The sequence below is a fragment of the Hyla sarda genome, chromosome 9 (assembly GCF_029499605.1).
Source record: "Hyla sarda isolate aHylSar1 chromosome 9, aHylSar1.hap1, whole genome shotgun sequence".
Taxonomy (NCBI): domain Eukaryota; kingdom Metazoa; phylum Chordata; class Amphibia; order Anura; family Hylidae; genus Hyla; species Hyla sarda.
Window position 1 is genome coordinate 125,902,116 of NC_079197.1, and position 12,044 is coordinate 125,914,159.

The 12,044-nt window shown below is 42.5% G+C and overlaps 1 protein-coding gene across 6 annotated transcripts in view; it reads right to left on the minus strand.

The window, feature by feature from the left end:
- LOC130291176 (integrator complex subunit 6-like) overlaps nt 1–12,044 on the minus strand; it is an 84,482-nt gene that overhangs the window by 49,975 nt on the left and 22,463 nt on the right. For all 6 annotated transcript variants that reach the window (XR_008847812.1, XR_008847811.1, XM_056539669.1 and 3 more), the window contains one exon: nt 11,905–11,982. Coding sequence is in view for 4 of the 6 variants with exons in the window: in XM_056539669.1 (XP_056395644.1) it covers nt 11,905–11,982 (78 nt within the window). In the remaining 2 variants the exon portion in view is untranslated. The remainder of the gene's footprint in view (nt 1–11,904; nt 11,983–12,044) is intronic.

The window sequence follows — 12,044 nt, forward strand, 5'->3', positions numbered from 1 at the left end:
TGCTGGGAGTTGTAGTTACTAACAGCTATTCCCAGTATTCCTTGACACAGACTATGGCTCTGCAGCTGACACAAACCAAAACTACAACTCCCACCATGTCCTACAATAACCTTAACTGTCCTACTATACAGTGGAACATGCTGCAACACCCACACAACCATAGGCTGTATCAGGGCATGCTGGGAGTTGTAGTTATCTAGTAACTAAATGCAACTTCCAGCATTTTCTGACACAAAATGCAGCACATAAACTGGAGAAGCAGAACCCCCCCCAGTAACACATAAGTCCCTATTGAGACTGAAAAATAGTGATTAAAATATTTTAAAAAGTGCGAATATATGTGAATAAGCCCCTTTCCTAATAAAAGTTTCCAATTTTCTTTAAATAAAAATAATGTACAAAAATAAACATAAGTGGTATCGCTACATGTGAAAATGTCCAGACTATTAAAATATAATGTTAATTAAACCGTACAGTGAACGGTGTAATTGTAAATAATAGTCCAGAATTGCTCATTTTTGGTCACTTCATATGAGAAATTTTTTATGGTGATCAAAAAGTTACATCTAGACTTTTCTGTGGTTGTCTCGGGTGTAAAAGGAGCTACAGCTCTCCGGCCGCTAATATCCTGGCATACTGCGATCGCTGTGGCCGCTATTAAACCATTAGATCAGCGCTGTCTAAGTTGACAACAGTGTCTAAAGGAATCTTATATCCATCCCTGGTGGTCTAGTGGGGGTATCAGACTATTTTGGTTGAAATTATTTTATCTACCATTACAAGTGGATTTTCTTGAGGGACAAGTAGATTGTGTTCCGCTTTAGTCCCTTGGACAAGTAGTTTATTATTTCCTCACCCCTGACCTCATTTGTCCAAATCGGTCCAGCCGTTCTCCGGTAATTGCAGCCCGAAATGGTAAGCAGCCACGTCATAGAGACTACATTTCCCATAACTCCCTGCGCTCTGCTTCCTGTAAGCTGCTGCCCTGCCCCCTAGGATATTATAATAAAGTGACGCTCACAGCTCCTTCCCTTGTGGCTCTCCCCTGTCCAATAGGAGAGCAGGCTGCAGCACATACTAGCTATGAGAGCGCACTGCTGTAATGTACAGTGTATGGTAAAACACAAACAATCCCTATAAAGCAATGTTGTCTATAATTTATTGTAACACTACAACTCCCAGCAAACCCAGACAGCTATGTACCATCAGGTCATGCTGGGAGTTGCAGAGGTGCCTCCAGCTGTTGCAAGACTACAACTGCCAGCATGCTCAGACAGCTGAAGGCTGTCTGGGCATGCTGGGTGTTGTAGTTTGGCAACAGCTGGAGGCACATTGGTTGGGAAACACTGCTCTAAAGGTATTTACTGAATGGCTTCAAGAATATCCCTGTTAGTTACTGCATCGTAACTAGCAGTGATATAATTGGCCTGCTAAAGTCACATGTCCGGTCCCGACTCTGTGGCGAGTGCGCAGGCGCGGACGGAAGACTAATTGGCATGGGGTGTTTGCACAGCCCAGCGAATCACGGGTGTGCAAACAAAGATGCCATGAATATGTAAACTGTGGGGGTGACCCACAGGAGGCTAGGGGGGCCGGCAGAGAGCGGGGAGGATGATTACAAAGGTGACGTTTCGTTACCAAAATGGCTGCGGCAAGCAGAATGAATAGGGGACGAAACTCATCATTGAGAAACCCAGGCTGTACTTCCGGATTTTGGAAACTCGAGGATGCGTGCATATTACTGAGAGGAGGTCATTAACAATGTTATATAATTTAGGATTATCTTTTAAATGGTCCAAAAAACTTTTGCTCCGGAGTACTCCTTTAAGACTAACCTTTAGGTCACTATCTGGAGAGAACTTCACAGGTTTTACCCTAGAACGAACCAGCCTGAAGTAAACATTAAATGTCAGCTGAAAGAATACCCAGAATGAGAAAATCTGATAAAATGACAATGCTAACATTTATTATGGAAGGGAAGATCACATTACAGCTGAAATGTCTCAGGGCTCACCCAATAACTATCTGACATTATCCCCCAGTGAACTGTTCATCAAGATATCCCAGAATATCAACACTATGGGGGAGATTTATCAAAACCTGTGCAGAGGAAGAGTGGTGCAGTTGCCCATAGCAACCAATCAGATTGCTTCTTTCATTTTCCACAGGCCTCTAAAGAGGCCTGTGGAAAATGAAAGAAGCAATCTGATTGGTTGCTATGGGCAACTGCACCACTCTTCCTCTGCACAGGTTTTGATAAATCTCCCCCTATAAGGCTACGTTTCCGCTTTTTTCTGGCAGTTTTTGGATATCTGCCACTGCAGTTTTTGAGCCAAAGCCAGAAATGTATTCAAAAGGAATAGGACATATAAAGGAAGGACTTATACTCCTCCTCCCTTATGGATCCACTTCTGACTTTGGCACAAGTACTGCAATGACAGATATCCAAAAACTGCCAGAAAAAAACCAAGTGGAAACTTAGCCTAATGCAGCTGTGTAATGTACAAGTGATTCCCTATGATAGAAGCAAACCAGTATACCCAGCATACTCTCTGTTCTGACTCAGATTTGCAGTTTGCATGCAGAAAAACGCTATGAAATAATATAACCTATCATGGCCACCAAACATGATTTCCGTGCAGAATAACTGGTGACTTTTTCCTGCACTTTTTTTTTTTTTTTTTTTTAATAAAGACACTATGGTGCAGATTCCCATTAGAGATAATGAAATGGTACAGATTTTGGCATTGAATAGGTGTGAATGGGGCCTTAGAATACATGCACACAGGACTGAGTACTGCAGCTTTTCCACAACTATGCCCTAAACAAGGTAAGTGGCGACACACGTCAGACATGTCTACACCATAAGTCCATTAGAAACATAGAATGTGTCGGCAGATAAGAACCATTTGGCCCATCTAGTCTGCCCAATAATCTGAATCCTATCAATAGTCCCTGGCCCTATCTTATATGAAGGATAGCCTTATACCTATCTCTATCTTATATGAAGGATAGTCTTATGCTTATCCCATGCATGCTTAAACTCCTTCACTGTATTTGCAGCGACCACTTCTGCAGGAAGGCTATTCCATGTATCCACTACTCTCTCAGTAAAGTAATACTTCCTGATATTACTGCAGAAACCTTTGCCTCTCTAATATAAAACTATGTCCTCTTGTGGAAGTTTTTCTTCTGTTAAATATGCTCTCCTCCTTTACCGTGTTGATTCCCTTTATGTATTTAAAAGTCTCTATCATATCCCTTCTGTCTCTTCTTTCTTCTATACATATTAAGGTCCTTTAACCTTTCCTGGTAAGTTTTATCCTGCAATCCATGTACTAGTTTAGTATCTTCTCTGAACTCTCTCTAGAGTATCTATATCCTTTTGGAGATACGGCCTCCAGTACTGCGCACAATACTCCAAGTGAGGTCTCCCCAGTCAGCACTTCTCTCCTTCTACTGCTTATACCTCTCATGGGATTGATTGAATATATATCAGGGTTGTCCTGAAACCAGTATCGGTACTAGTACTCATGCAAATGTCACGGATACCCTCACCACGTCCATGGCTGCCTGAGGTGCGTTCACCACCGTGATCAAGTCTATGGTCGGTCCATAAACCGTTACAGAGCAGCACAAGCACACAGCCTGTGCCCCCCTCCATCACCACGCAGCAGCGGCCGGCCAGTGAACATAAGGGATGGGCCTGCCGGCTGCAAAAACATTGATAACGCTGACCGTGCCTTGGGCTGGCCCATGATCATCCCCATCATGCTATACTGTGCAAACACAACCCTATACTGCGACAACACTCACTCCCTTTTCTATTGTTTGGGAGCTTTTACACAGTGTTATCCAGAAACTTTTGTAGCAGTTTTTTTTTGTCAAAGCCAGGAGTGTATTGAAAAGGAATTAGAAATAAAGGATGCAATTATACATCTCATTCCTGCTGGATCCACTTCTGGCTCAAAAAAATAAGAAGCACACAGAACCCTGTGGTGAACCTATGACAATAGATATTTCTTAAAACTTCCTCCACATGTGCTACTATTTAAAATACAGTGAATTTACCACAATTTACCACAGCATTAACAGTCATTGTCGTAAATGTTGGCACCCCTGAAATTTTTCAAGAAAATGAAGTATTTCTCACAGAAAAGGATTGCAGCAACACATGTTTTGCTATACACTTGTTTATTCCCTTTGCGTGTATTGGAACTAAATCAAAAAAGGAAGGAAAAAAAATACACCCTTAACTTAATATTTGGTTGCACACCCTTTGGAAAAAATAACTGAAATCAGTCGCTTCCTATAACCATCAATAAGCTTCTTACACCTCTCAGTTGGAACACTCTTCCTTTACAAACTGCTCCAGGTCTCTCTTATTGGAAGGGCGCCTTTTCCCAACAGCAATTTTAAGATCTCTCCCCAGGTGATCAATGGGATTTAGATCTGGACTCATTGCTGCCTCTTCAGAATTCTCCAGCGCTTTGTTGCCATCCATTTCTGGGTGCTTTTTGACATATGTTTGGGGGGCGGGGGGGGGGGGGGATTATTGTCCTGCTGGAAGACCCAAGATCTCGGACGCAAACCCAGCTTTCTGACACTGGGCTGTACAGTGCGACCCAAAATCCATTGGTAATCCTCAGATTTCATGATGCCTTGCACACATTCAAGGCACCCAGTGCCAGAGGCAGCAAAACAACCCCAAAACATCATTGAACCTCCACCATATTTCACTGTAGGTACTGTGTTCTTTTCTTTGTAGGCCTTATTCCATTTTCGGTAAACAGTAGAATAATGTGCTTTACCAAAAAGCTCTATTATTGTCTCATCTGTCCACAAGATGTTTTCCCAGAAGGATTTTGGCTTACTCAAGTTCATTTTGGCAAAACGTAGTCTTGTTTTTTTATGTCTCTGTGTCAGCAGTGGGGTCCTCCGGGGTCTCCTGCCATAGCATTTCATTTCATTTAAATGCCGAAGGATAGTTTGCGCTGACACTGATGCTCCCTGAGCCTGCAGGACAGCTTGAATATCTTTGGAACTTGTTTGGGGCTGCTTATCCACCATTCGGATTATCCTGCGTTGACACCTTTCATCAATTTTTCTCTTCTGTCCACACCCAGGGAGATTAGCTACAGTGCCATGGGTTGCAAACTTCTTGATAATGTTGCGCACTGTGGACAAAGGTAAATCTAGATCTCTGGAGATGGACTTGTAACCTTGATATTGTTGATATTTTTCCACAATTTTGGTTCTCAAGTCCTCAGACACTTCTCTTCTCCTCTTTCTGTTGTCCATGTTTAGTGTGGCACACACACACACAATGCAAAGACTAATTGAACTTTTCTCCTTTTTATCTGCTTTCAGGTGTCATTTTTATATTGCCCACACCTGTTACTTGCCCCAGGTGAGTTTAAAGGAGCATCACATGCTTGAAATCTTATTTTTCCATAGTTTTGAAAGGGTGGCAATAATTCTGTCCAGACCATTTTTGGAGTTTGGTGTGTTTTTTTTTTTTTTTTATCTCCAATACACACAAAGGGAATAAACATGTGTATAGCAAAACATGTGTTACTGCAATCCTTTTCTGTGAGAAATACTTCATTATCTTGAAAAATTTTAGAGGTGCCAACATTTACGGCCATGACTGCATATATTTATATTATATATTAGGGCTGCACGATATGAGGAGACGATTATGGGCCTAAATATTGAGATTTCGATAGGAGATGGTGAAATCCCCCATTTTATGTCCAATCTAACCATTTCACATCTATCCACCCATTTCATGTCCACCGCCTATTTCACATCTCCACCGTTTAATTTCTATTCCCCCCCCCCTCGTCACACCACCCTGCCACAATCCCCCCCCACACACACATTCTCTCCCCCCAGGTCAAATTCTCCCCCCTGCAGGTAGCTTTTTTTACTGCAGCAATACACTGGGTTTCCCAGACTGTTTTCAAATCTCCCGCCACGGCCGGTGATACGTCGACGGCTCTGCGGCATCCTCGTCCCCAGGAAGTGGAATGACGTTAGCACTGCCGAACCGTGAGGCCTGTGCCGGACCAACGGGGGCTTGTAGGAAGGTATGTATGAGTTTATTTTGTTTATTTTTGAGGCCCGGGCATATATAAATGTGTACCACTACAGTTGTCCTTTAATACAGTTACTAACAATGATGTTCGAGTTGCATTGTCCCTCCAGTACTCCTCCTGGAACTGTTTACATTGCCCTTGTCAACCAGATGTGTGCCTCAGGCTACAGAGACGCACCCCGTTGATAACAGGATCGGTAACACCCAGTATTTTTTGAACCTCCTAGACTAATAAATCCTGCATAGGTGTACATCTACATGTGATTCTGGTAATAAGTGCTGATCGCTAGGGTCTATAGCTACAATGTAATGAGCTGATCCCCGCACTGTCTTCTCCTTATGATGGAATGGTCCCAGAGTAGGTCCTATACACATGACATTTTTTCATCTGTGTGACCAAAGGGTTACATCAGCCAGAGGGAGATCAAAATAATTTATTTTGGGCCTGGAATACTTTAGTCTCCATCAGTCCTATGGCGCAGTGAAGCCATCAATAATCGGATAAGTTTTCCCCTATCCACAGAATGAGGTAACACAATCATGAGACGAAAGGTACCTGTCAATGTATGGAGTGTACTGCCGAGTGTGCATGGCCAGCGCATTCTCTATGGGACACCAAACACTGCATGAAATTCTGCAACATTCAGCAGCCTCATAAAATATAAACAGAGCACTAGCTGCACACACCAGAGCACTCCCTTCATTACAGGGAGAATTGTGTCCACATTCTCAGGATTGGTGGAGGACCAAGCAGTCACATCCCCACAAATTAGCTTTTTATAAAACATTCTGTGAACAGTGGATCTCTTCTTCCAGGTAGTAATACCACTTAACTTTATTATCAACATCTGTCTCAAGTTGTTGCTTAGTTAACTAAAATACATACACAATTGTCTGTAGGTCGTAGATGTACGGCACTGCAGAGTAACTGTGCTTACATTGCCATATATTTAATGTGCGGCAATGAAGAAAGTGCATGAGCTGCGATTGCTTCATAGTGGGACTCACCTATAATGGCAGACATTAGCAATCATATTGATGTTAAGCATAAAAAACCTATATATTCCACAATCAATGCCGAGCACGGCATCTGTAGTGAAAATAGATCTGTAGGTCATCAGCCCCCGGAGTGTAATCACAGGGGTCTGATGAGGGCAAATGGCGACTGAAAGTCTCTTAGGCCTCGTTCACATGGAGGAATTTCAAAGCAGAGTCTGGTTGAAAAATTCCACTCAAATTATGTTCTGTTTTCAATAGGAACCTGCTGCACCGTGCACACAGCAGAAGTTGAGTCAAATTCAAATTCCGGACTCCACAAAGAGCTGACTTGTCAATTCTTTCAGCAGAATCCGCTCAGCATGCCCTTAGAGTGAGGATATGCTGGGGGTTGTAGTCTTGCAACAGCTAGTGGACAGGTAGTAGATGTGAGGTGAGGGCAGGAGAAAGGTTGTGAAGCACTCTACTGGCTGCGCTCCAGTCTGTCTAAATGGAGGGGAGATGTGCGGAGGGAGCAGGGAAACCTGTGTCCCGCCTGCATCCCTGGAGCAGGAATTAAGACAAGTGTGATGTCCCGTTGTAATAGCAAGCAGGAATGGAAAAAAATGGTGTCTATTGCAATGAAGAAAGCGGTGCTCCTTTTAGCAGAGGGTGTGCGTTGCTGAGCCAATCACTGCAGGGGTCACATTCAGCTACAGGAACACTTTTCTTCATTACACCACTATTGAAATTTAAAAAGTCTACAATAAATATTAAAAATATAAAAGCCCCTCGAATATAAATCCCCTTTTTACAAAAAAAATTTAATTAATTATAATCCTGTAAATCGGTATGTGATCAGTATTTACTGGTCACGACTTTTTTTCAGAGGACCACAGGTCCTATTTTTACACAGACGGTTTGCATTTTTGTTTTTCCTCTTTTATGAGCTATAACTATTTATTCTATTTCTCATATGGCTCAGTGGATGAAAAACATATTTTCTAATTAACTGGTGCCAAAAGGTTAGATTTGTAAATTACTTCTATTTAAAAATCTGAATCCTTCCAGTACTTATCAGCTGCCGTAAACTACAAAGGAAGTTGTGCAGTTCTGTGCAGTCTAACCACAGTGCTCTCTGCTGACACCTCTGTCCATGTCAGGAACTGTCCAGAGCAGGAGCAAATCCCCATAGCAAACCTCTCATACTCTGGACAGTTCCTGACATGGACAGAGGTGTCAGCAGAGAGCACTGTGGACAGACTGAAGGAACTACACATCTTTCTCTGTAACATACAGCAGCTCATAAGTACTGAAAGGATTTAGGTTTTAAGCAGACAATTTACAAATCTGCATGAGCTTTTTTTTAACCAGATGATTTGAAAAAAATTAATTTTCCCCAGGAGTATCCCTTTAAGGGGGAAATAGCAGAGGAGACAGCAGGAGCAGATTCACAAAGCTAATACCCACATGGTTTTAGATGCTGAAACCAGACTGATTTCCATGTAAAAAAAAAAAAAACATGCGTTGTCAACTTTTTACCGCATGGTTCTGCTATGAGGGACATTACAAGAAGCTACTGCATACATCCTGCTCCTCCACAAAATACTATTCACATCTAAGCCAGGTTCACTCAGATTCTACACATAAAAGAAAAAGCGATACAATAATGGATGCACAACTGCTTATTCTACAAAATATAATATCTTTATTACATATATAAATTGATACAAGACAACTCAAAAAAGGACATTTAAAAACACCTAAAAAGGCTCCAAGGCCTCCACAAACAGGGGGGGACCCATGGAACGATGGATGAAGGTGACCATGCGGGTGTCCCCCTAAACCCGAGGGGGACACCCGCATGGTCACCTTCATCCATCCTTCCATATTGCCTTGCCTTCTCCTGTGTTTAGCATTTACAGACATTTGGTGCAGGTTGTATTTTTCATTGTCCAGGAGTATGGCTGTATTACCAGATTGTATATATACTTAAGCATTATTGTCATTCGATAGGCTCGGTGGTTTAGTGCAATTACTATATTTGCGGGTGTCCTGGGAGGGGCTCATTTTTGTGGGTCCCCCCGTTTGTGGAGGCCTTGGAGCCTTTGTAGGTGTTTTTAAATGTCCTTTTTTGAGTTGTCTTGTATCAATTTATATATGTAATAAAGATATTATATTTTGTAGAATAAGCAGGTGTGCATCCATTATTGTATCTCTTTCTTTTTTGTGTAGTGTTTGGCTATGATACATGTGATAGCACCCTAGTGATTAGTTATAGGCTGAGCCCACCTTTTTGTGTATAGGTTCACTCAGATTGTGTCATCCATGGCACGTATGTCAGTAACCTGTCAAAACAGGATGTGATGAATACAAGCACAATAGGCAAGCGCCCCATTGACTTCTATAATCCGAGTGTTGTCTGCTAGTGACTAGGGTCAGTTTATTTCCCACACCTATACAAGTTTTAACTTGGACCCTAAATCAAGGTCGACGAACAAACACAAACATGCAGGGAATGGCTCTAATGCAGTCAACTAGCTGACTATGTTCAGGCCACTAAAGTCTAAGGGGCTGGTGCCAGTCTGAATGTCTCAGTGGATTGCCCTAAGGCAGTCATAAAAAAAAAGTGCATGGGTTAGCTGTCGAGGCATTCTGGGAGTTGTAGTAGTGTAAGTGTATTGCCAGAAGTAAATTACGTGTGCAGAACTTTAAATACATGGACATTACAACACTGTGCGATTTTATATTCTATATATGTATGTATAGCTTGGAAGAAAGAAGAGACAGAGGGGATATGAGAGAGACTTTTAAATACATAAAGGGAATCAACACGGTAAAGGAGGAGAGCATATTTAAAAGAAGAAAAACTACCACAAGAGGACATAGTTTTAAATTAGAGGGGCAAAGGTTTCTGCAGTAATATCAGGAAGTATTACTTTACTGAGAGAGTAGTGGATACATGGAATAGCCTTCCTGCAGAAGTGGTCGCTGCAAATACAGTGAAGGAGTTTAAACATGCATGGGATAAGCATAAGGCTATCCTTCATATAAGATAGAAATAAGCATAAGGCTATCCTTCATATAAGATAGGGATAGGCATAAGGCTATCCTTCATATAAGATAGAAATAGGCATAAGGCTATCCTTCATATAAGATAGAAATAGGCATAAGGCTATCCTTCATATAAGATAGAAATAGGCATAAGGCTATCCTTCATATAAGATAGAAATAAGCATAAGGCTACCCTTCATATAAGATAGAAATAAGCATAAGGCTATCCTTCATATAAGATAGAAATAAGCATAAGGCTATCCTTCATATAAGATAGAAATAGGCATAAGGCTACCCTTCATATAAGATAGAAATAGGTATAAGGCTATCCTTCATATAAGATAGGGATAGGTATAAGGCTATGCTTCATATAAGATAGGGATAGGTATAAGGCTATCCTTCATATAAGATAGGGATAGGTATAAGGCTATCCTTCATATAAGATAGGGATAGGTATAAGGCTATCCTTCATATAAGATAGAAATAAGCATAAGGCTATCCTTCATATAAGATAGAGATAGGCATAAGGCTATCCTTCATATAAGATAGGGATAGGTATAAGGCTATCCTTCATATAAGATAGAAATAGGCATAAGGCTACCCTTCATATAAGATAGAAATAAGCATAAGGCTATCCTTCATATAAGATAGAAATAAGCATAAGGCTATCCTTCATATAAGATAGAAATAAGCATAAGGCTATCCTTCATATAAGATAGAAATAAGCATAAGGCTATCCTTCATATAAGATAGAAATAAGCATAAGGCTACCCTTCATATAAGATAGAAATAAGCATACGGCTATCCTTCATATAAGATAGAAATAAGCATAAGGCTATCCTTCATATAAGGTAGGGATAGACATAAGGCTATCCTTCATATAAGATAGAAATAGGCATAAGGCTATCCTTCATATAAGATAGGGATAGGTATAAGGCTATCCTTCATATAAGGTAGGGTCAGGGACTATTCATAGTATTCAGATTATTGGGCAGACTAGATGGGCCAAATGGTTCTTATCTGCCGACACATTCTATGTTTCTATATATGTGGACGACCCCTTATTATGCACATAAGCTAGTGTTTCCCAACCAGGGTGCCTCCAGCTGTTGCAAAACTACAACTCCCAGCATGCCCGGACAGCCAACGGCTTTCTGGGCATGCTGGGAGTTGTAGTTTTGCAACAGCTGTTTACATTATCTGTGTGAACTGAAAGTTCTATGAAGTGGTTGTGTGTCTGGTAACACCCCATCACCCACTGACGTATGTGACAGCCCAGGAGGTTGACATGCACTGTATGCACACAGACTACAGGGGGCGCTCTACCTCTGCACCCTCTGGTGTTATTGACCCCTACTATCCTGCCAATCACCGTCAGGCGCAGGGACACAGGAAGGGGCGTGACTGGGAGTCACCCTTCACCAATCAGGAAGCTGAAGTTGTGACGTCACCTCGCCACGCCCCTCCAGCCTCTCTCTCCTCCCCACCTCCATCTCAAGCGCCTCAGACCCATACAAAAGCAAGATGTCCGCCATCTTCAGTGGCTGCGACCCGGCTACTCCCGCCGAAATGCCCCCCTCCCTCCCAGCCCGCGGGCCTCCCCCCCCCCTCCGGGCCCCCGGCGCGGGTGTCCACCACGGTCCCATCCCTACACAAGGGGCTGTATGCGGATGGCGGCCTGTTGTGTCCCCCTCCCACCTCCTGCAACAAACCGCCACGGAGTCGGGTGTCAGCGGGGGGACGGGGAGGGGGGGAGCAGCCGTAGATGCGTTTACCTTGATGCAGTATGGAGGCTCGTCATATGTAACCAGCATGTACCTGTCGCCCCTACTAGCCGGATCCCGGGCACGCAGCTGCGGGGACACAAACAACAAGGGGGGAGTGAATAGCAGAGAATAGTCACAACAACCACACA